Source organism: Rhinatrema bivittatum, chromosome 8 (assembly GCF_901001135.1).
Source record: "Rhinatrema bivittatum chromosome 8, aRhiBiv1.1, whole genome shotgun sequence".
NCBI classification, from domain to species: domain Eukaryota; kingdom Metazoa; phylum Chordata; class Amphibia; order Gymnophiona; family Rhinatrematidae; genus Rhinatrema; species Rhinatrema bivittatum.
The window spans coordinates 152,296,985-152,322,440 of NC_042622.1; the positions used below are offsets into that span (position 1 = coordinate 152,296,985).

The window sequence follows — 25,456 nt, forward strand, 5'->3', positions numbered from 1 at the left end:
TGCAAAATTTCCAGAATTAGTGGGATTCTGACCATCTAAGGGGAAACACTGCGTTCCTCGCACCAGGCCTCAAATACTCTCCAGACCCGCACATACGCTAGGGCTGTAAAGAACTTACGCATGCGGAATAAGATGGCAATTACTGCTGCTGAATATCCTTGCTTCATGGCGAGCCCTCTCAAAGGGTGTATCTAGGGTGACAGCAGCTTGGAAACCTGACTCAGTCTCCATCTGCTGGCAGGGGAGCATAAACCCATTGGGCCTGAGTCCATCTGGCTACACGCTAGGAAATGGCTAATTCAGCCTTATCAATGGAAAACACGTACTTTTACCCACAGGAAAAACAGACAGGCTCAAAGGTGAGGTTAGGTTTGGGAGGCAACAACGATTGTAGTTCTGCATTTTCAGAACTACCCATGCTTTTTCAGGGTACATATTCACAGCTGATGCAAATCATCACAGGTACTTTCCCCCACAAGGTAGTATTCAACAGGCAGGTATGTTTGTATTTTCTCTTTGAAAATTGGTGAAATACTCATGGATTTTGTATAGTTTTGAAAATTATCCAAACGCACAAGCTCCAAGAAGCAGAACTGACATCAAAGCTGTTGAAATTCTAAGATAACATTTTTTCAATGTTTTATTTAGACATTTTTGTTTCCCTGATTTTATTTTAGACTAGATGGCTGGGCCTGAGGGAGACCTGACCGAGAAGACATCTAGTTGCTTTATTCCTTCCCATCTCCCATCCCTATACAACACCCAAGGGCAAAGGGTGCCCTCTCCTGACATTTAAAACAGAGTAGATGAGCAGTACTCCCACAACATTGTTTGCCTTATAGCTAGGGAACACATTTATTTCAATACACAAAATAGGGACTGCCAACAGCTCATTTAATGATCAGGAATCAAAAAATTTCTACCCAAACCCAGCCTGTGGCTTTTTCCACAGCACTTGCTAGAGCAGTCCGTTTTCCATATGTGGGTAGATCTGCACTGGTTTGTGTTCAGGGATATAGGAGGAAGAGGGAAGGGAGGAATATAGTGTGCAGTTAACCAGCATAGTTCTTCCAGTACTCTCTTCTGCAATCTTGGGAGATACTCCTGCTTTTATGGCTAAACTTCTACCCCCCCCCCCCCCCTTCCAGGGTAGGGAAGGTTGATGCCAGAGGGACTGCACACAGGTTGTTATGTCCTTCCAAGGCTCTCCACATCAAATCATTTGGTGATGGTGTTTCTGTCAGAAAAAATAAAACATATTCTGCAATTACAGAGCATCTTGCATTCAAATAGGATCCAAGCTAAAATACAATACTTCAGAAACAGACACACAGCCATTTCTGGGAAGTGAATGACTTATGCAATTTATATACTAGAAATTTGCCGCTAAGTGTGACTAGAAGAGGTAAAATAATACTGTTACTGGAATTAGGTTAAAGCATAGGGAGGTAAAAAGGCCCCAGTGTTGCACAGAGTCAGGGTTAAAGCTGGAGATTAGAGCTGAGGCACAGGGAAATAAAAACAGAGGGCAGCAGTTCAGTGTTTAGGGGAGATGTACGAGAGGAGGAGGGATAGTCTAGCCTGGATGGGATCTAATTTAACCAGCCCAAGATGCCAAGGATTACACACAAATATCGCAGAGCTGACACCAGAGGTGAAACCCCTTGGTGAAGAAACATAACTATGGGCAAAGGCATGTTCCTGGTCTTACTTACGCATTCATGCTCTTCCCGCTGCCACTCAGCACAATGTACGGTGTCTTCTGGGCCTTCTGCTTCTCCTGCAGTAAGGCCACGGTGCCTAGGGGGGTGTCACTGGAACTCATTTTCTTCAGAAGCTGAGAAATGCAGAGCCAGACTGGTTAATAAGCAGCATATCCACATCACATCCCAGTTCCCAGGCTGTACTTCAATTTCTCAATGACTTACTGCCTCCTCATCCAGTTTCTTCATACGCCGCTCTGTTTTCATCTTTCCTGAGCCCTTCCCATGGAAACGGTGTGAGAGCTGTCGGAAGGCCTGGAAAGAGACAAGGGATGATAGATATAGATCCCTCCAGGGGGGGGTTGCTGGAGGTACTAACCTAGCATGAAGTTTCTGGGCATATATTCTGCTACTGTACCTCCTTTTGGGTCAGCTTCCTGCCTGTCTCATCCACATATTCGATCTTCACATCTGGTTTGTAGCTGTCTTTCTCTTTGAACTCTTGTGTGAAGCCCCTGTATTCTTCCCGGCGGCTAAACTTATCATCAATTGCCCTGTGAAAGAAAGGAAAAAGCACCATTCTTTTTTATTCAATGCACAAATAAGCTCTGGAATTCACAGCAAGAGGATGTGGTAAAGGCAGTTAGCATAGTAACAAAGTAATGAAGGCAGTAAAAGATCAAATGGCCCATCCAAGTCTGCCCAGCAAGTTACTTAAGATAGTAGCTGCTGCTGCTGCGTGCAGGTTACCCACAAAGCCTTAACTTAAGGATAGTAATATTTACAACCAAAACCAAGCAACTGTCATCCTTTACAAAATTATTGCTAGCAATATTTATACGTGGTAAGCAGCCTTCTTGGTAATTCAGACAATGCTGCTTGAACGTGCTTTGCTTTTGGTAATGACAGCAGAAAAAGACCAAGTGGTCTATCCAGTCTGCCCAGCAAGTTACCTAAGGTAGTAACCACCACTCAGTGCAGCTCACCCCTATGTCTCTGTTTAGGGTAGTAACTGCCGCTCTGTTCTGGATACCCGCAAGCTTTATATTTAGGGTAGTAATATTTACAATCAGACATGCTGCTTGAACATGCTTTGCTTTTGGTCTTGGCTATAGCAGTCCTATGTTATTTTCCCCTGTCTGCGTATCAGTACTCCAAACTATAAAAGTCATGGCGCAGCATTGGCTGTTGTCTGAATCCAATTCACTGCCCCCGAAGCAGACAGCTATGCTGCAGTTGCACCAAAAGCATCAGGGCTAATCAGTTAATGGTAGTAATCCCATGCCTTCTGATTAAGCACAGTATTTCATTATTGCTTTTATATACAGTCAATCTGATTACAATCTTAACGGTGTACAAAGAAATGAAATAAAATTTACACTTAAAATCATTACATAATCAAAAATAAAATTAAATATAAAAGAAAAAAAGCATAAAAATCAAAATAAAATATTAACTAAGACATTCATTCAAATAAGAGCATGCCAAGACTATTTTGTATCTCTCAACTATCGTAGGCCTTTTTAAATAACCAAGTTAAGTTCTTTTTAAATGCCTTAAAGTCTTTCTGCAGCCTTAGCTCACATGGTAACAAGTTCCACAGTTTTGGGCCTGCGATTGAAAATGCTCTCTAACTTCTGATAGATGAGCAGATTTACTAGAGGGAATTGACAGTAGTCCTTTATTAGCAGATCTTAGGTTTCTTTCAGGAGTATGCAGATGGCACCTCTCCCCTGCAGTTCCTCTCTTCCAGGGTATACACAGTCAGATCCTTCAGCCTTTCCTTATAAAGTCTTCCAAAACAGAAGACTTATGAGGAGACTTGGCGTAGAATCAGTCCTGCATGTTTTCCCTAATATCTGTATATCAATATGCCAGACCGTAAAAGTCAGGGCCCAGTGTGGCTGTCATCTGAATCCAATTTTTCCTTTACCCCCACTGCTGAAGCAGAGGGCATATTACAATCGTGTCAAAATCATGAAAGTTAATTGGTTAAGGGTAGTAACTGCCGCTCCATGCAAGTTACCTCTATTTTCATGCTCTCTATGCAGTCCAGCATTCTTCTGGCTTTAGCTATTGACTTGTCATATTGCTTTGCCGCCTTCAGATCTCCAGACATTATCACCCCTCCCCCAGTCCAAGCACATTAGTCTTTCACCCTCCATTGGATTCCCACACCTCAGATGCATGACTAGGTGTTTCTTGGCACTGAATCCCAGCTGCCAAGTCTTCAACCACTCTTCAAACTTTCTTAAATCATTTTCATTCTCTCTGTGCCTTCAGGTGTCCACCCTGTTGCAGATCTTAGCATCATCCACAAATAGACAAACCTTTACCTTCTATCCCTTCTGCAATGTTGCTCACAAATAGGCCGATGCAATAAAGTGCGCCCAGCCTATCGCACAGCTTAATGAGCGGTTGGACATGCATTCTGGACGCGAATCCATAATCCCTGATTAAATAAAGGGATCAGTGTGTCCAAAATGGGCATCTAAACAAAGGCATAGCTAATAGCACTCATTACATGTAATATGCCATGTAGATGAGGCTATAGCTATTACCTCGCAATGCAAAAAATCCCTGCGCGCCCATGGGTGAATACCTTGCTACAGGCTGCTTCCCAACACAAAAGGGGACCAACAGACACCTAACCAGATGCCAACGGGCACAACAGTGCTGTTGGTAACAGAGGGGGAGACAGCCTGAACTCAAACAACAGGCCCTAGGTTGGGAGAGTTGGATTCTACAATTCAAACAGGTTTCAAAGGACAGACTGGCTGAACCTAGTCGCATCAGCCATCCTTATCCAGACACTAATGTAATATGAATGTGTGGAGAGAACTCCATGTCGCACCTTGCAGATCTCCTCCACAAGAAATGCTCACAAGTGGGCCACCAACGCTGCTATGGCTCTGACAGAATGAGCCTTGATGTGACCCCCAAGATGTAGTCCTACCTGAGCATAACAGAAGGAGATGCTATCTGCTAGCCAACTGGATAGTGTCTGTTTGGCAACAGCAATGCCCACTCTATTCCTATCAAAAGAAATAAAAAGTTGGATGGACTGTCAATGGGCTTCTGTCGGCTCCAGATAGAAGACTAAGGCTCACCTGCACTCCAAACTGTGCAGTGCTCGTTCGCCTTGGTGCAAATAGGGCCTGGGAAAGAATATTGGCAGGACGACTGACTGGTTAAGATAGAAATCTGTCACCACCTTAGGCAGTGGGTACTCTAAGACCACCCTGTCGTGATAAAATTTAGTATAAGGTGGATAAGTCACTAAGGCCGGAAGCTCGTTGATCCTGCTCACTGAAGAGACCACAACCAAAAATATGATCTTCCAGGTCAAGTACTTCAGGTCACAGGTGCACAGCAGCTCAAAAAGAGCTTTCATCAGCTGAGCTAACACCACGTTGAGGTCCCAAGACACAGTGGGAGGCCTTAAGGAAGGCTTCAACTGAAGCAGGCTTCGCATGAAACATACAACTATAGACTGTACAGAGATGGGCGCACATGGTGGTATGTGCCAACTGCACTCAGATGAACTCCAACAGTGTTGGTTTTCAAGCCAGCCTCCGATAGGTATAGAAGGTAATCAAGTAGTTTTTGTGTGCGGCAGGAGAACGGACCTAGGGTCTTCTGCTCAAGCCACACGGAAAACCTCCTCCACTTCAGTCTGTAGGACCTTCTAGTGGAAGGCTTTCTAGAAGCCACAAGGACCCGAATCACATCTTCTGAAAGATCAAGCAGCTGCAGAATCAACCTCTCGACATCCAGGCCGTGAGTGACAGGGCCTGGAAGTTGGGATGTCGCAGCATGCCCTGATCTTGGGTGATTAGATCTGGGGAAATCCCCAGACTGATCGGTTTCTGGATGGACAACTACCGCAGGAATGGAAACCAGACCTGTCTTGGCCAATGAGGGGCTATGAGGATCACAGTCCCATTGTCCTCGTGAAGCTTCAAAGAGTTTTCACCACTAATGGAATCGGAGGATACGCATATAGAAGACCCCTGCCCCAATGATAGACAAGGGCATCCAAGGCTGGTTTGCCATCTGACCTATACAGGGAGCAGAACCATCATGTTGTAGGGGGATGCAAACAGATCTACATCTGTTTGCTCCCCCAGAGGTGGAATATCCAATTCACTACCCCTGGTCCAGGGACCACTCATGGGATCTGAAGGCTCGACTTAGCCTGGCATCTGTGGAGATTACCACCCAGTTCGGCAGGTCCAGATCCATCCCCTGCTCCAGATTGCTGCGTGAGAGCCCCCACGACAGACTAACTCTGGGAGCAGCGGCAACGGTAGGTGGAACTGTTCGACACCGGGCTTCACCTCAACAGCGCATGCTGCAATGGTTGCAAGTAAGCGAATGCCCACAGGACCAAATCCAAGGTGGAGGCCATGGATCCCAGGACTTGTAAGTGATGCCTGACCGTAGGAGCCTCCCTCTGAAGGAGGGTCCTGACCTGATTCTGCAATTTCGTCACACGGTCCGATGCCAGGAAAACCTTGCCTCAAGAGGTTTCAAAAAGCACTCCCAAGTAAACCAGCGACTGAGTGGGCTTCCAAGTGGCTTTTCTACACATTTATGATCCAGCCGAGCGACTAAGGTGATCACCACCCTCTGGACCGATCTCTCGCGGTCCTCCCTTGACTTCGCTCGAATCAACCAGTCGTTCAGATATGGGTGAACTAGGACCCCGCCCCCCCCCCCCCTCCTTACGAAGGAACGCCACCACGACCACCATGATTTTGGTGAAAGTGCGTGGAGCTGTCGCCAGGCTGAAAGGAAGGGCTCGAAACTGGAAATGTTGACCCAGGACTTTGAACTGCAGATAACGTTGGTGATCCTGCTAGATCGGGATGTGCAGAAACGCCTTAGTGAGATCTAGTGACGCGAGGAACTCCCCTTTGCGCACAGGGGCCACAACCATCCTCAAGTTTCCATGCGAAAACGGGGGATCCAAAGATACCGGTTCACCTTCTGCAGATCTAGAATAGGACGAAATGAGCCCTCCTTCTTGGGAACCACAAAGTACACCGAGTACCGGCCTTGGCCCTTTTCTGCCAAGGGAACTGGGACAATAGCCCTTAGATCGAGAAGCCGTTGCAGGGTCCCCTGCACCGTCTTGCATTTGCTGCGCGACGCCACGCAGGACTCCACAAATGCCTCTCGAACCGGGTGCGAAAACTCGAGAGAATAACTGTCCCTGACCACGTCCAAGACCCAGTGGTCTGAAGTAAATCCTTGCCCACTTCGCGTAAAAGCTCGACAATCTGCTTCCTACAGCTTTGATGGTGGAATGGGTACTCGTGGCCTCACTGGGAGGGCTTTCGACTCCCCGCTCAGAGGCTCATGGGCTCTCTGCCTGGACGGCATCCACTGCAAAAGGACTGCTGAGGTCCCAGAGTCTGCTTGGGCACAGACGGAGCAGAATGTCTGCCCGCCCAGAATCTGCGTGAATCCCAAAAGCGAGCCCGAGGGGGGAAACACTTTCCTCGAAGATCTTTTATCCTCTAGTAACCTGTTGCCTTTGGACTCTCCCAGCAGCTTGACTAATTGGTCGAGATCTTCCCCGAAAAGGAGCTTGCCTTTAAAGGGAAGGTTACAAAGCTGTGACTTGGAAGACAAATCCGCTGACCAATTCCGCAACTAGAGGAGGCACCGTGCCACCACCACAGACACCATGCTACGTGCATAGGTACGCACCAAATCATACAAGGCATCCGCCACTTGTGCGATGCTCGCTTCCAGACGCGTGGCCTGCACCAGGCCAGTACTGCTGGGGCCTCCTGAACCCAACAGAGGCAAGCCCTCTGCATAAGGCTTGCGCAAACTGCCGCCCGAAGACTCAGAGCGGCGACCTCAAAGACCCGTTTCAACTGGATTTCCAGCTTCTGGTCCTGCATGTCGTTCAAGGCGGCAGCCCCGGCCATGTGAATTGTGGTTTTCTTAGTCACGGCAGAGACAGCCGCGTCTACAGAGATCCAAGACATCCTGCAAAAGAGGTTAGATCTTCGCCATAGCTCTGCCCACCATTAAACCCGCATCCAGGGCTTCCCACTTCCGGGTTTCCAATTTGCCTTCTTGGGTAAAGGGAAGGACATTGTCGGCCCCCAAATCCCATCCAGGACCAGGTTAACTCCTTCGCTGTCAGACTCCTTTTGAGAGACCTTAAGCCCCAGAATCTCCAATACTTGGGGAATAAGAAGGAGCAGCTCATCAAGTGGGGATCATCCCCGTCCGAAAGAGGACATTCATCTGCATCCGGGTCATCTTGTGGTACATCACCCAGATCAACACCTGGTACCAGGTCCGGCTGAACCCCAGAATCTGGAACTCTACCCTGCGGGGTTAGCGGCCTAGTGTTGACTGCCAGTCCCCATGGTGCTGCTGAGGTTCTGTGGGAGCCACTAACACCCGTTTGGGTGGAAGCTCTGACAGAACCCCCTGGCGAGCCGGTCTCTTAAAGACTGCCTGTTTCCTAGCCAGGAAAGCCTGATGCAGAAGGAGGATAAACTCAGGGGAAAAATTCCCCGTGACCTCCTCTCCCTCTGATCAGGCATCGGTACGTCATCACCAAAGGAGCAACCCTGCTCCACAGGGGCTAAAACGGAGGGGGAATCCTCCTCCCGTGACCCCCACTGTGGAGGAGCCCCCCCTGCCGGAGGGGATACCAGCCCGGCCGATCGAAGACCTGATTTTCCCAGCCTAAGGTCCGAAGAGGAACCCTCCTGTCCTGAACTACAGCCCCGGCAAAGGGAGGCTGCATCCAACGCCTGCCCCAGCGAGCCACATGCACAGCAGGGTGACATTTTGGAGCGGGGCGCCATTAGTGGTACCACACAGCCATGTAGTCCGGGCGAGAAAAATCAAGCGTGTTGGGCCTAAAGCGCAGCTCCCAGAAGCAGAGAGGCACAGAAAAAAACCACAGAGGAGAAAACAGACCGCGCAACATGGCTGCCGACCCGTGCCAGAAATTCCTTCTCCTTTCCCCGCCGTCAAAACGCCCGGAGCCCCGGGTGCTGACGAAACTGCGCGGGAAGACCAGCTGCTCAAATCCCACTGGCCTGCTGGCAAGCGGACAAGGCCCGTCCTCAGCGCAGACTCCTTACCTCATCCGAAGAAAAAAAAAGAAAATTTGGTTCTTACCTGATAATTTTCGTTCCTGTAGTACCAAGGATCAATCCAGTCTCCTGGGTTCATACACCCGTGCCAGCAGGCAGAGACAGAGAAAGTAAAACTGACCCTGCTTTATATATGCTGATGCCCCCTGCAGTTCCTCAGTATTGATCTGTACCAAAGCTGAATGCAAACAAACCATCATAAAAAAACCCATCGAACTATAAACTTCGTAGAAAAACTTGACAAAAATACTTCTGATAACAGTAATGTGCAATAGGAAAGCGGACGACTCTCCATCCTTCTTAACCCCTGGGCAGGACTCTGGACTGATCCTTGGTACTACAGGAACGAAAATTATCAGGTAAGAACCAAATTTTCTTTTCCCTGTACGTACCGGATCAGTCCAGACTCCTGGGATGTACCAAAGCTTCCTAGACGGGGTAGGACCTGTAGAGTCCCGCTCGTAACACGCTTTCGCCAAAAGACAGACTCCCGATCTGCCACATCCAGGCAATGCCTTGCAAAAGTATGTAGCGACTTCCAAGTCGCCGCTCTATAAATCTCTTATGGCGATACCGAATGAGCCTCTGCCCAAGAGGCAAACTGAAACCAGGTAGAATGAGCCCTCAAACCCTCCGGTACTGGCTTACCTTTGAGAATGTAAGCTGATCCAATAGCTTCCCTTAAGCCACCTGGCAATAGTTGTTTTGGAAGCTTGAAGGCCCTTCTTCGGACCACTCCACAGAACAAAAAGATGGTCTGAGCGCCGAAAACTATTCGTGACCTTAAGACAGCGAAGCAACGCTCTAAGGACATCTAAAAGCTGAAGCTTGCGCACATGTGGTTCAGAATAAGACAAGTCCGAAAAAGTTGGCAGCTCCACTGACTGATTAACATGAAAGGAAGATATCACGTTCGGGAGAAAAGATGGAACTGTCCATAAAGACACACCCCCATCCGATATCTTAAGAAAAGGATCACGACATGACAAAGCCTGTAACTCTGAAATGCATCTTGCAGAGCAAATGGCTACCAAGAAAATCACCTTCAAAGTTACATCCTTCAACGTAGATCTACGTATGGGTTCAAAGGGAGCTTCACATAAACCACGAAGGACCAGGTTGAGGTTCCAAGGAGGACAAACCTTCCTCACCGGCGAAGATTCTTGACCCCTTGAATAAAATGGACTACATCCGGATGAGAGGATAAGCGATAGCCATCCAGATTTTCCCTCAAAGAGGCCAATGCTGCCACATGAACTCTAAGGGAGTTGAAAACAAGACCCTTGACCAAACCATCCTGTAAGAAAGATAACACGTGTGCCACGGAAGCGTGAATACCCTTCGCCAGACACCAGGATTCAAAAACCTTCCAGACTTGGACGTACACCACTGAAGTGGACTTCAGTCTAGGCGGAAGGAGGGTAGTGATGACAGACTCCGGGTATCCTTTTGACCTTAAACGCTTCCTCTCAAAAGCTATGCTGCTAGACAGAAGCGATCTGCCTGATCTGAAAATACGGGACCCTGATGTAGTAGACCGGGGAGATGACTGAGTGGCAAGGGGCTGCAAGATTTAACAGATATGCGAACCAAATACGGCGTGGCCACTCTGGGGCCACAAGAACCACTTCCCACTGGATGCCTCTCTATTCGCCGTAGGATTTTGCCAACCAGAGGCCAAGGAGGAAACACAGAGCAGAACCCCCCCCCCCCCCCCCCGAGGCCCGGGAAGGACCAGAGCATCTACATCCTCGGCGCCATAATCTCTGTGTCTGCTGAAGAACAGAGGAGCTTTCGCATTGTGACGAGTTGCCATCAGGTCGACTCGTGGACAACCCCACTGCTTGAGAATGAGTTGCATCTCTGCATCCGACAATTCCCACTCTCCCAGATCCAGAAACGTGCGACTGAGATAATCAGCTTGTACATTCTCGACTCCGGCAATATGAGACGCCGAGATTTCGAGCAAATGCTGTTCTGCCCACTGTATCAAAGTCTGGACTTCCAGTGACACAGCCTGGCTCCTGGTGCCCCCTCTTGTCTATGTAAGCTGCCGTGGTCGCATTGTCTGAGAGCACTCTCACCGACCGTCCCTGGAGTAAAGGCTGAAAGGCAAGCAAAGCCAAACGCACTGCCCTGGGCTTCCAACCAACTGATAGACCAAGACGCCTCTTCGTTTGACCAGGACCCTTAAACTGCTCCCCAACCAGACAGACTTGCATCCGTGGTCAGTACCACCCAATCCGGAATCTCCAAGGATACCCCTTTCAGGAGGTTGGGAGTGTGTAGCCACCATGACAGACTGTGCTTGGCCTCTGAAGAAAGAACAATGGGTTGGTGATACTTCGCCGATACCGGACTCCACTGGCCCAGGAGCACTCGCTGCAAGGGACGCATATGAGCAAAGACCCACGGTACCAGCTCCAAGGTGAAAGTCATGGAACTAATGACCTGTAACATCCCAAGCTCTGGGGATCCTCAACTGCGGCAATCGCCAAATCTGCGATTGTAACTTGCAGGCCTGTTCGTTCGTCAGAAATACTCTGCCCTTGTTGGTGTTGAAGAACGCCCCCAGATACTCCAGGATCTGTGACGGTACCAGGTGGCTCTTTGCCAAATTCACCACCCAGCCTAACAATCTCAAGGTTCGAAGTCCTGTTTGTACCGCTGTATGGCAACTGGCTGTCGATTTTGCTCGAATGAGCCAATCGTCCAGATAGGAATGCACGAGGACCCCCTGCCGTTGTAACGCTGCTGCCACGACCACCATGATCTTGGTAAAGACCCGAGACTCCGTGGCCAATCTGAAGGGGAGCGCCTGGAACTGGAAGTGCTGCCTCAAGACCATGAACGTCAGGTAGCGTTGATGGTCCTGAGAAATAGGTATGTGAAGATATGCTTCCGTCAGACCTAGGGATGCCAGGAACTCCTGGGTGTGCACCGCTGCTATCACAGAGTGCAACGTTTCCACCCGAAAACGAGGAACCCTCAACGCCACATTCACCCATTTCAAGTCGAGAATGGGGCGAAAGGTTCCCTCCTTCTTCGGGACTACAAAGTAAATCGAATACCGCCCTGTTCGAAATTCCTCCGGAGGCACCGGCACCACGGCCCCCAGGGGCTGCAACCTGCACAGAATCTCCCTTACCACCCTGCATTTCTGAAGCGAGCCGCATGGGGAGATTAGGAACAGGTCGCGGACGGGCCGAGCAAAATGTAAGGCATAACCATCTCTTATTACACTTAGTACCTACTGGTCTTGAGTGATCTTGGCCAAATCCCTGTAAAACGACGCCAGCCGACCTCCTACAAAAGGAACGGCGAAGTGGGCCGGCCTCCTTTCATTGTGCAGATTTGGGACTGGCGGCAACGGTATTACTGGGGTTCCTGAAGTGTCTACGGCCCCCCTCGATACTTTGGGGGCCCTCCTCTAGATGTGAAATTCCTCTGTGCCACCGCCCCCGCGGATGGCGAAACCTGCGAGTGTCCCGAAAATGCTGTCAAGCGGGAAGACTGTGCCTACCCCGGGGTCTGTCTTCTGGCAAGTGAGGCACTTTAGCATCCACCAGTTGTTGTACAATCTTATCCAAGTCCTCCCCAAACAGGAGTCGACCCTTAAAGGGCAAAGACGACAACCGGGACTTAGAAGAAATATCCGCTGACCAGTTACGAAGCCAGAGTATGCGCCGTGCCGACACTGCGACCCCCAAAAAACGGGAGGATGTCCGGACCACATCGTATAATACATCGGGAACAAACGCTATCGCCGATTCCAACCAGTCTATGCGAGCAGTTTGCTCATCCGTGAGCGTCTGCTCCTCCTGGGTACGCTGTGCCCAGTGTAAGCATGCCCTCTGCATGAGGCTGGAACAAATAGCCATGCGAAGACCAAGGGCAGAGACCTCAAAAGTCCTCTTGAGCTGAATCTCTAGCTTGCGATCCTGAACATCCTTTAGAGCTGTCGCCCCCCCTAACCGGGATAGTCGTCTGGTTTGTCACGGCGGAAACTGCGGCGTCCACCTTGGGTAGAGCAAACAACTCCAGGGTCTGTTCTGGCAAAGCATACAGCTTAGTCATAGTCCTGCAGACTCTTCAGTCTCACTCCACCAACGTCTGAACGGACTCATGGTATGGGAATCCAGCGGAAGGACGCCTTGTGCCCTGTAAAACCGGATCTGTACCATCCTTACGAGAGTCAGCAGGCGGAGACTGGCGTTCCCAGTTCCTCCAGGACCTGAGGAAGGAGTGGCGCTAGCTCGTCCTCTACTGAGGATCTTGGGGTCATCCCCCTCTGTCGGAGGACCAGAGTCTAGTCACCCAAGTTGTCATCCACCACGTCCGGGTCTGTTGCCCGATCCAGTGGTCCCCCTGGACCGTCGGGATCGTCAAGCGGAGCCTCTGTTGGCACGCGTACCCCTCAAGCGACGGCCCCTGTATGCCCTGACCGGGAACCGAGTCAGGCAGCACTCCCCCCCCCCCCCCCAAGGACAAGCCAGTCTCCGGGAGCAAAGAGGGGGGTTGCTGACCCCCTCCACTAGGCACTCACCCCTCATACTGCGCCAAAAACCGCCTTGTGCATCAAAAGCACAAATTCTGGCGAAAAACAAGCCGGAGCCCGCCCACTGTCAGGTGGAGACAAAGGAGGGCCCTCCCGAGGCCCTCCCTGTCCCTCTTTAGGACCTGGGAGCACTGGAGGAGGATCCTCTACAGGCTGCGGCAGTGTGAGCATGACCCCCGGGGGATTAAAAATGGCTGCCTTTCCCACGGTTACTGCAACGGGACGCCTCGAGGTCGCTGCCGAGCCAGAAGCTGCTGGGGAAAGGCCAGAAATGCTCCTCCGACATTTAGCCGGCCTAGGGAGCTCTGAGGGACCTTCCCCCCCCCCTGAAATGCAAGCAGCACATAGGCCATGGCTATTCAGCCTCACCGGGGACGACCCGCACGCGCGACAAGCCACCCCCCCCTCACCATCGCAGTGCAGACGGCCCGATCAGAAAATTTTTTTTAAGAGAGAAAAAAGTTTAAAACCTGTGAAAATCGAGCGGGGGGGGGGGGGGGGGGGGGAAGAGAGAAAGCAGACAAGCTCCCACCTGTTCCTGCCTACGGAAACTTTTTTTTTTTTTTTTTTTTTTTTACAAACTTTACTGCACTAAAAGCAGCCTCACAGAGAGATTCCTCTCCTAGCACTGAAGAGAGCTGTCCAGCTCAATTCAGCAATTAAACAGGAGAGGAAAGCGAGGAGATTAATTTGGGAGCCAACTCGCGACAGGGAGGGATCCGGACTACCGGATGTGCACCTCACGATTACTTCAGGGTATGGGCGTACAAAAGGGTCACCGACCCCCAGCCTCCCCCCCTCCCACCTCAACCAGACAGGGTAGGGGCTCCTCATGAGCAACCCCGACCCCCTGGGAGGAAGGCTCAACTTAAAATTTAAAAAATCAATCATAAAATTACTAAACCAAATTGCAGGGTTCAAGCATCAGTCCTGCACTGCTGGGAGACAGAGAAATACAGAGGAACTGCAGGAGGCATCAGCATATATAAAGCAGTGTCAGTTTTACTTTCTCTGTCTCCGCCTGCTGGCATGGACGTATGAAACCAGGAGTCTGGACTGATCCGGTACATACAGGGAAATGAAAATTGGTTCTAACATGCTAATTTTCGTTCCTGTAATACCACGGATCAGTCCAGAAAAGTGGGTTGTGTATCCCTACCAGCAGGTGGAGTCAGAGAGCAATTAGAACTCTGGGCACTGCTACATAACGAGAGTGCCACCTGCAGTCACTCAGTATTGACCTGTACCCAAGCCCATGCTAACAGAACTAAATAACGAAGGGTAGCACCCAACCAAATTTCCGGACTACCACTTCGTCACTGGAAAAAAACCAGACTGAACAATTCCTAAAAACTGCTCCATGAATCATGTCTGCAAAAAAGGAGCTTCTACAATAAAAAACTTAAGCAGGTTCTGACCAAGACAGTCTTTTGGTATCTGAAGAAAGGGGTGGGCCTCTGGACTGATCTGTGGTATTACAGGAATGAAAATTAGCAGGTAAGAACCAATTTTCATTTCCTGAACATACCCAGATCAGTCCAGAAAAGTGGGATGTACCCAAGCCACCCTACACTGGGCGGGAACCCCAAAGACCTGCACGAAGTACACTCTCCCCGAAGGACGGTTCATCAGAAGCCTTAATGTTCAATCTGTAATGTTTCGTAAAAGTGTGAATAGACGACCACACCGCCGCCCTACAGATCTCCTGAGGAGACAGTAACTGACACTCTACCCAGGAGGTAGCCTGAGCTGAGACCCAAAGGCACCCGACGCCCTCGGGCTATGAATTCTGCGCAAATGGCTTCCTTAATCCATCGAGATATGGTCGCCTTTGATGCTTTGTCCCCCTTCATTGGGCCACCAAAGAGGACAAACAAAATGATCAGAACATCTGAAGTCACTGGTAACCTCCAGATAACGCAATAAGGCGTGCCGCACATCCAAAAGACGAAGGTCTCTGTTCTGAGAAGACTCCTGGGACCAGTTAGGGAACCCCGGAAGCTCCACAGTTTGATTGACGTGAAAGGCTGAAACCACCTTAGGGACAAAGGATGGAACCGTACGTAGCAATACCAGATCTTCGTAAATCCGAAGAAAAGGATCCCGACAAGACAGCGCCTGCAACTAAGATCTGATGGGCCGAGCAAATGGCCATCAAAAACATCGTTTTCAAAGTCAGATCTTTCAGGGAAACTCCACGAAGAGGCTCGAAAGGAGCGCCACATAGAACTAGCAGGACTAAATTCAAACTCCAATCCGGACACACCGAATGGATGGGAGGGCGCAAATGTTTGACCCCTTAAGAAACAGAGCAATATCTGGATGCGCTGCCAGCGAACAGCCGTCAAAGTTTCCCCTCAAGGCACCTAGAGCTGCAACTTGTACACGAAGGGAATTGAACACCAAGCCTTTAGCGAGGCCCTGTTGCAGAAAGTCAAGCACCCAAGGAACATGCACCACTAAAGGGTCGCAGGAACGCTGATGACACCACGTCTCAAAAAGCTTCCAAACTCTCACATAGGCCATAGAGGTGGCTGGACGTCTCGCCTGTAGGAGGGTGGAAAGACTTGTTCTGAATAACCCCTCAAGCGTAAACGTCGCCTCTCAAAAGTCAAGCCACGAGAGAGAAGCGATCCTCCCGATCCGAAAATATGGGCCCCTGAAGGAGCAGATGCGTTAGATGACCAGCTGAAGTGGACCCTTTAGAGCCAAGTGTACCAGATCCACGAACCACGGACGACATGGCCACTCCGGCGCCACCAGAATCACTCTTCCCGGGTGCTGCTCTATGCGACGGAGAAGCCGACCTATGAAGGGCCAGGGAGGGAAGGCATACAGCAGAAGCCCGTGGGCCAAGGACACACGAGTGCATCTATGCCCACCGAGCCCTGTTCTCGGCGACGGCTGAAAAAATGAACTGTTTTTGCGTTCGCCTGCATTGCCATCAGATCCAGCTGAGGAGTTCCCCATCTGGCGCAAATGAGATTCCACGCCTCGAGAGATAGTTCCCATTCCCCTGGGTCTAGTTTCTGACAGCTGAGATAATCTGCTTGCACATTCTCTACTCCCATGACATGGCATGCGGTAATGCCCTCGAGATGGCGCTCTGCCCAGGTGAACAGAAGACGTGCCTCTAGTGCTATGGCGGGATTTCGAGTCCCGCCTTGCTGGTCTGATGTCCGCCACCGTTGTCGCATTGACCGAGGAGACTCGCACCATTCTGCCCTGGATCCAGGGAAGAAACGTCCGCAGGGCCAGACGTACAAGCCCTGGTCTCGAGCTGGTTTAAGGACCAGGGTCTTTTCATCGCCGACCCGAGCTCTTGGGCGGACCTGTCTGCACACACCGCCCCCCAACCTGAGAGGCTGGCATCGGTGGAGATTATCAGCCAATTCGGAGTGCCCAAATCCACCCCCCCGTTCCAGATTGTCCAGTGACAGCCACCATGACAGACTGGTTCTGGATTCCGGAAGTAGAGGCATTGGTAGATGGAATTGTTCAGACACCAGGCTCCAGCGAGACAAAAGCGCATGCTGTAAAGGTCTTCAGTGAGTGAACGCCCAAGGTACCAAGTCCAAGTTTGAAGCCATGGAGCCCAGGACCTGAGGATGATGCCACACTGTGGGGTTTGTTCCTTCGAAGAAGGGAATGTTTTTGTTCCTGCAACTTCCCTATTCGGTCCGCCGCTAGAAACACTTTGCCCAGCAAGGTATCGAACTGTGCTCCGAGATAAATCAACTTCTGAGTGGGTTCCAAGTGACTCTTCTGCACATTGATTACCCAACCTAGGGACCGCAATGTGAACATCACCATGTGCACTGATCTCTCGCAGTCCTCCCGAGACTTTGAGCGAATAAACCAGTCGTCCAGGTACGGGTGGACCAAGATTCCCTCCTGATGAAGGAAGGCCGCCACCACCATCATCACCTTGGTGAACATGCGAGAAGCTGTTGCAAGACCAAATGGGAGGGCTCGAAATTGGAAGTGTTGTCCCAAGACCTTGAACCGCAGAAACCTCTGGTGATTCAGTCGGATCGGAATGTATAAATACGCATCCGTGAGGTCCAGAGAAGCGAGAAACTCCCCTTTTCGAACCGCAGCCATCACTGTCCTCAGGGTTTCCATACGAAAGCGAGGGACCCGAAGGCATCGGTTCACCTTCTGCAGATTGAGGATGGGCCAAAACGTGCCCTCCTTCTTGGGGACCACAAAGTACACAGAGTACTGACCTCGTCCCTGTTGAGCCTCCGGAACTGGGACAATAGCTTTGAGCTCGAGAAGTCGTCGTACAGTCACCCGGACCACCTCTCGCTTGACACTTGAGGCCACTCGGGACTCCACAAAACCCTCCCGGACTGGGTGCGAGAACTCCAGTGCATACCAGACTTTGATCACTTCTAAGACCCAGCGGTCTGCTGTAATTCTTGCCCATTCCGTGTAAAAGTTGGATAATCTGCCTCAGACAGCTTCGACGATGGAATGGGTGCTCGTGACTTCATTGGGGTTTTTTATTACTTCCTGCTCCAAGATGTCCCGAATCTCTTCCGGGCCAGTAACCCCCTCGAAAGGACTGCTGGCGCCCTGAAGCAGGTTTAGAAGCAGGAGGTGCGGAGTATCTACCCGCTCTGAAGCGGAGAGAGTCCCGAAACCTAGTTCGAAGAGGGAAGACTTTCTTAGAAGATCTTTTATCTTCCGGCAACTGATTGCCCTTGGATTCGGCAAGCAGCTGTACTAGCTGATCCAGATCCTCCCCAAACAGAAGCTTGACCTTAAAGGGTAGATTACAAAGCTGGGACTTGGAGAACAAATCCACCGCCCAATTTCGCAGCCAGAGACGCTGCGCTGACACCAAGGACACCATACCTCTCACCGAGGTCCTCACCAGATCATACAAAGCATCTGCAACATAAGTGATGCCTGTTTCTAGGTGGGCGGACTGCAGAGCCCCATTGTCGCCCGTACCGGCCCCGGCAGCCGACTCCTGGACCCAACACAGACAGGCCCTCTGCATGAGGCTAGCGCAAACCGTCGCCCGAAGGCTTAGTGCGGCAACCTCGAATGCTCGCTTCAACTGGATCTCCAGCTTGCAGTCCTGTATATCCTTAAGGGCAGCCTCCCCAGCAACCAGGATAGTGGTCTTTTTCATGACTGCCAAGACCGCGGCGTCAACTTTTGGAATCTTCAGTAAATCCAAAACATCAGACTATAACGGGTACAGTTTCGCCATAGCTCTGCCCACCTTCAAGCAGGAATCCTGAGTCTCAAAGTGCACTACCATCCCAGTTGAGGGAGGAGCGGCACTCAAGGATGCCCAGGATAGACGTCAAGAATCCATCCTCAAACAGTCATTCGACGTATCAGCTATGTCACTACAGGTCGCGGCCTGCTGTGCCGTGGTGACATGCGCCTGCTTATCAAAGACCAGGAACACCACCACACCTATCGAAGCACTAGAACCAGCAGTATCACTCCTCACGGATGCAACCTCCGACCTGGTGTGCACCACAGCCAGGAGTTTCATCTGTTGTGCCAGCCAGAAAGCAACTCTGGCTCCGAAGCTGGTCAGCAGACACTACGTCCAAGACGAGACTCACGAGAATGCCTTTTAAGGGAACCCTCCTGTTCGGAAGCGAACTGGAGAAGTTAGCCGACAAATGGGGTGAATCCCGAGTACCCGCGGCTAGCAACCTTGAATGCTCACTTCAACTGGATCTCCAGCTTGCGGTCCAGCATATCCTTAAGGGCAGCCGCAGACCATGGCATCCACTTTGGGGAATGCCAGGAGATCTTTGGCAGCGGGGTCCAGGGGGTATAGGGCTGCCAGAGCCTGTCCCCCTCCGGAGCCTCCCATTCCAGATCAATCAGCTGTTGAATGGCTTGTAGCAAAGGGAAATGGCGAGGGGCCTGACGGAGTCCCTCGAGGAGGGGGTTCATCTTCGGTTCCCCTGTGGCACTTGTGCGACTGGGATAACGAGCTCTTTCAAGCTGTGAGCCAAGAGGTCTGATAGTTCGTCTTTGGCGAAGAATCGCCTCATGGTTGGTAAGGTTCCGTTTCTGGGGGAATTTCCCCTTCCTCCAGGGAGTCTTTATCCTCATCTGAGGTGTTGGGGCTTTTGGGCGGGAGAGGCACGTCTCTGGGTTTAGAGGGTCCCGGGATGTTAGGGTCCTCTGGGGGAGGCTGTGGCATCGGAGGCGCCGGTTGCATGTGGACAAAGGTATGCAGGCCTTTGAAGAATTCTACCCAGAAGAAAGATGCTGGGTCTAAATTGAGAGGCGCTGCGTCCCCGGGGAGCCCCGTTTGAAGGAGGCTCCCGCTGGGGGTAGAGAGGTCTGGTGTACTATCAGTGGATCCGGATCCCAGTGCTGGCTGGGGAGGACCTTGACCTGGTTCACCCAGAGTCTCCTCGCACTGAGACACAGAGCCGTGGCCTCTTTATGCTGCGCAGCTCTTATGTGACATGCTGGGCAGAGGACCTGAGCCTTGAGCTTCTTGCCCGGTGGCGCCATGGCTTGTGCACGTAGAATTGCAGAAACCCCCGGTTTGTGTGTTCAAGTGTACGCCGGGAGGCTTAGTTATGCGCTCCGACCGCGCCAAAGTTGTGCATGTAGGTCGGATGCGCGCTCAATAAGATGCGTGCGCCGCTGTGCGCACAGATTTAACTTATGTGCCCAGCACAGTTGAGCGTGTGGCTGTGCGCCCGGCACCCTCGCGCATGTCGCTGTACGCACAGCACTTATGTGCGCACGGCTCGCCTCTGTGCACACGGATCGGCGGACAGGGCGGTGATCAAGGGAAAACAGCGTTGGCGACCATGCGAGCAATATGGCAACCACCCTTGCTCTCTGCTTTAATAGGAATTGGATTCAGATAGCAACCAACAAGGGCCCCATGCTCTGGGGAACTGCTGTGTAGACAAAGGAAAAAAATAAAGGACTGCTTCTAAAGCCAAGTCCATAAGCAAAGCACGTCAAGCAGCACTCTGAATTTTCAAAAAGGCTCATCACACAGTAAAAATGTTGCTTGCAGTAAATTTTTATGGGTTATCATAAGACTTGTGGATACTACTCAGAGCATCAGTTGCTACCCTTAAGAGAAACATGGAGTAACCTGCACAGCGGGGCAGATTCTACCAAGCTTGCTGGGCAATTGGTTCTTTTCTGCAGTCACTTCTATGTTTGTCCTTATAGGTGATTATATAAGAAATTTTAATAACAGAAACTGAATAATAGACTACTGCATGGAGTGACAGTTACTACCAGAAGAAACTTGCTATGGTAGACCGCCTGGGCCATTTGGTCTTTTCCTGCTGTCGTTGGCTTTGTTACTATGTAATGCCCAACACTCACATTTTATCTTCAATGCAATACACTGCTGACAGCAGTGTCTTGTTTGGGGCCTTTACTCGTGCCACCTTCTGTACTGTAGTCTCCAGCAAACCTGCAAAGAATGAAAAAAGGGTCGGTATCAGGAAAAGGGGCCAGGCACTACAAATGGAAAATCCCCACTACAATGTAAAGCTGAGAACTGCAGTCTCCAAAGGGCATGAAAATACTAAACATACACCCAGACACTGTCATTCACTGCCCTCATGAATTTAAACAATCAAGGGGCACTGCTGTGCTAATTGTCCTAGAGCAGGCCCATACCCCCACAACTTTTCATCTAGAAAAAAAAATGAATAAAAATAAATGATTACAAATGAAATGAAGAGGCGCAGAGAGGAACATATATTGAAAGGTTACCTTCTGTGTGGACTTGTCACCAAACAAGTCAGACTGATTGTCTGGAATGTCCTTTTAAACTAGGAGCTTTTGGTAAGGGTGAAAGTTGTGGAAGGGGACTTTCATTTAGTCCTATTTTTTAATTTATTTATTTATAACGTTAGCAGATTAAAAAATTTCTGCAAGGAAACATTTCAAAGGAGAAACATAAGAAAAAGAGAACCAATTAGAAGCAAGAAAAAACTCCTCCTTCCCATGTATTTACACTACCAATGGAGAGACCATAAGAAATGCCATACTGGGTCATCAAGCCCAATATCCTGTTTCCAACCATAGCCCATCCAAGTCACAAGTACCTGGGCAAGTACCCAAACAATCAAGAAGAAACAAAAACAAAAGGAAACAAATATACTTGAAGACTAATTATCTAACAACTGAAATTTTCTCTGTAAATTGCCTACTACATTGGTCCTAGCCCTGGCCTGTAAAAAAAAAAATAAAATTAACTGATCAGGTTCATAGAATACATATTTCTTATCTTTCAATTTAATTTCACATTTACAAGGAAACCTTAAAAGGAAAATGAGTTTCTTACCTGATAATTTTCGTTCCTGTAGTACCAAGGATCAGTCCAGACACCTGGGTTGTGACTCTGCACCAGCAGATGGAGACAGAGCAAGACTTGTCGGGCACCCTCACATATAGTAAGGCGCCACCCACAGCTCGTCAGTCTTACGAATGTCAAAGCAAAACCGCAATGAAACCAAACTACCTAACTATACCGCCCCACACTAGGGCCGATGCAACCAAAAAACCCCCAGCTGGATCAGAACTTCCAGAACCAGAGGACCAGACAGACACTGCAAAACAATTGAAAACCAATCGAGCGGACTCTTCTTAATCTGAAAGCAATATGGGCGGGAGCCTGGACTGATCCTTGGTACTACAGGAACGAAAATTATCAGGTAAGAAACTAATTTTCCTTTCCCTGTACGTACCAGGATCAGTCCAGACACCTGGGATGTACCAGAGCTGAACTACTGAGGGTGGGAACCAGAGAGTCCCGCTCGCAGAACTCTCTCCCCGAAAACCCCCAGAATCCAGGCCCTGAACATCCAGCCGATAGTGTCGAGCGAAAGCATGCAACGATTTCCAAGTTGCCGCCCTGCAAATCTCTTGTGGCGACACTTGCGAAGCTTCCGCCCACGAGTCGGCCTGAGCGCGCGTCGAGTGGGCTTGGAGACCCACCGGAACAGGCTTACCTTTCAATAGGTACGCAGAAGAAATAGCTTCCTTGAGCCACCGAGCAATCGGGGCCCCGAGAAGCAGCGCCGCCCCGCTTCGGGCCCGAAAACAATACAAACAGATGGTCCGAAACCCGAAAAGGATTCGTTACCTTGAGATAACGGAGCAGAACTCTGCGGACATCAAGATTCCTCAACTCCTTGGCGTCTGGATCAGCCTGCGTCCCCTCAGGAAAAGCAGGCAAGTCAACTGTCTGGTTCAAATGAAAAGCAGACACCACCTTCGGAAGGAAAGAAGGAACCGTTCTCAGAAAGACTCCAGAATCCGAGAAGCGTAAAGACGGCTCTCGACAAGATAACACCTGCAACTTGGAAACTCGTCTCGCCGACGCGATCGCTACGAGAAAAACCGTCTTGAGGGTAAGGTCTTTTAGAGACGCCCCCCTGATGGGCTCAAAAGGCGACGTGCACAGAGCAGAGAGCACCCAATTAAGATTCCAGGAAGGACAAGGATGATGTAACGGAGGCCGCAAATGCTTAGCTTCCCGAAGGAAACGCGCCACGTCTGGATGATGAGCCAGCGCCCTACCTTGCACCTTTCCTCTGAGGCAGCCAAGTGCCGCTACCTGTACTCGAAGGGTGCTACACGATAGCCCTTTAGCAAGCCCCGCCTGAAGGAAAGCGAGGACATCCGGCACGGATGGTAACACCGGATTCACCTCAAGCGATCTACACCAATCTTCAAACACCGCCCAGACTCGGACGTAGGCAAAAGACGTAGACCGCTTCCTAGAACTCAGTAAGGTGGCTACCACCGCATCCGAACATCCCTTAGTCCTTAAACGTTTCCTTTCAAAAACCAGGCCGCGAGACAGAAGTGATCCGCGTCCTCCCAACAGACGGGACCTTGCCGCAGGAGAGCCGCTTCCCCCCGAAAACGGAGAGGAGCCTCCCCTGCCAACTGCAAGAGGTCCGCGAACCAAGGCCGCCGTGGCCACTCCGGCGCCACCATGATCACCTCCGCCGGATGCGACTCTATTCGACGAAGGCCTTTGCCTATCAGATGCCATGGAGGAAACACATATAAGAGACGTCCGTGGGCCAAGGGAGTACCAGCGCATCTACTCCTTCGGCTTCTCGTTCTCTCCGTTGACTGAAGAAGCGCGGAGCCCTGGCGTGCTGAGCGGTGGCCATCCAGCCATGTGTGGCGTTCCCCATCTTTTGCAAATTAGGCGGTAAGCCATTTCCGGCAGCTCCCACTGCTCTGCGATGTGGAACGCCGCGATGTTGCTTAGATTTCTTTCTGCCCAGAGCATGAGCAGCCGCGCCTGCTCTGCCACCGCCCAGCTCCTCGTACCTCCCTGGCGATGGATATATGCCACTATGGTCGCATTGTCCGACAACACTCTGACCGAAGTCCCTTGGAGCAATGGGAGGAACGACTGTAGCGCCAACGTGACCGCTCTGGTCTCCAGGCAGTTGATGGACCACTGTGACTGAGCTTTGGACCACTGTCCCTGCACCGAGCGGCCCATGCAAACCGCCCCCCCAGCCGGAGAAGCTGGCATCCGTGGTGACTACCGTCCAGGTGGGCATGAGGAGGGACACTCCGCGTGTCAGATTGTTGGTGCTGAGCCACCACTGCAACCTGTACCTCGCCTGATCCGTGAGCGGGAGGGGAAGGTAAAATTCCTCAGACACCGGCCGCCAGCGGGAGAGCAATGCGGATTGCAACGGATGTAGATGAGAGAACGCCCAGGGGACTAGCGCCAGCGTCGACGCCATCGACCCCAACACCATCAGGTAATCGCACACCTGCGGAATCCGAAGGGACAAGAGCTGGTGCACCTGTCCCTGCAGCTTGCAGACCCGCTCCTTGGACAAAAACAACCTGCCTTGCTTCGTGTCGAACAGCGCTCCCAAGTATTCCAGGTTTGGTGGGAACCAGCCGGCTTCCGGCGAGATTGACCCCCCATCCGAGCGACCGCAAGAGTTGCAGGACTCTGTCGACTGCCCGTCGGCACTGTAGTTCGGATTTGTCTCGGATCCGCCAATCATCCAAGTAGGGGTGAACCAAGAACCCCTGTTGTCGCAGCTCGGCTGCCACCACCCCCATTACCTCCGTAAACATTCTTGGGGCCGTGGCGAGTCCGAAGAGGAGAGCTTTGAACTGATAGTGTCTGCCCAGGATACAGAACCGTAGATACTGCTGATGGCACGGCCGAATTCCGATGTGAAGGTAAGCCTCCGTCAGGTCCCGCGACGCCAGGAATTCTCCTGGTCGAACTGAAGCTATTACTGAGCAGATCGTCTCCATTTTGAATCGAGGAATGCGAAGACATCTGTTGACCCCTTTGAGGTCCAGAATGGGTCGGAACACGCCGTCCTTCTTTGGCACTATGAAGTAAATGGAATACCGGCCCCGATGGCGCTGTCCCAGAGGCACGGGAACTACCGCGCCCAGGTCTTCGAGGCATTGCAGTGTATCCCGGACCACCAAACGCTTGATGCCTCCCTTGCAAGGGGACACCAGGAATTCGACCGCCGGGACCCGAGCAAAATCTAACTCGTAACCGTGTCTTATCACGCTGAGGACCCACTGGTCCGTGGTTATCCTGGCCCATTCCCCGTAAAAACGCGTCAACCTGGCTCCTACCTCCGGTGTAACCAAGGGAGCCAGCTGCGGGGAAGGGGCCCTCCGCATTTCACTGGGCGGACTTCGGACCGGTCCCCGTCGAGGAACCGCCTTGCCGTCCAAACTTCCTTCCTCGAAAGGACTGGGACTACGACGACTGTCGAGAGGAACCAGATCTATACGGGGCCCCCGACGATCTCTGTGGCCTCGACTTCCTGGGCCCACGAAAGCGGGACCTATTGGAAAACGAAGTCCGAGCCCTGTATCTGTCCTCCGGTAACTTGAACGCCCGGTTTTCACCAAGGGACTGCATCAGGTCGTCCAGTTGTTAGTCACATAACAACTTCCCCTTAAAAAGGAGCGAGCCCAGGTGTGCCTTGGAAGATCCTCCGCCGCCCAATTGCGGAGCCAAAGGGGACCATGGCTCTAGCCGAAAGTCCTCAGAAGCTCCGCGCTGT

The 25,456-nt window shown here is 51.1% G+C and overlaps 1 protein-coding gene across 2 annotated transcripts in view; it reads right to left on the reverse strand.

Moving 5' to 3' along the window:
* Positions 1-608: 608 nt before the first annotated feature.
* SART1 (spliceosome associated factor 1, recruiter of U4/U6.U5 tri-snRNP) overlaps positions 609-25,456 on the reverse strand; it is a 254,620-nt gene continuing 229,772 nt past the window's right edge. For both annotated transcript variants that reach the window (XM_029611685.1, XM_029611686.1), the window contains exons 17-21: positions 20,745-20,835; positions 2,122-2,257; positions 1,929-2,018; positions 1,716-1,837; positions 609-1,237 (exon numbers count right to left, since the gene is read on the reverse strand). In XM_029611685.1, coding sequence (XP_029467545.1) covers positions 1,219-1,237; positions 1,716-1,837; positions 1,929-2,018; positions 2,122-2,257; positions 20,745-20,835 — 458 coding nt within the window. In that variant the 3' untranslated portion in view covers positions 609-1,218. The remainder of the gene's footprint in view (positions 1,238-1,715; positions 1,838-1,928; positions 2,019-2,121; positions 2,258-20,744; positions 20,836-25,456) is intronic.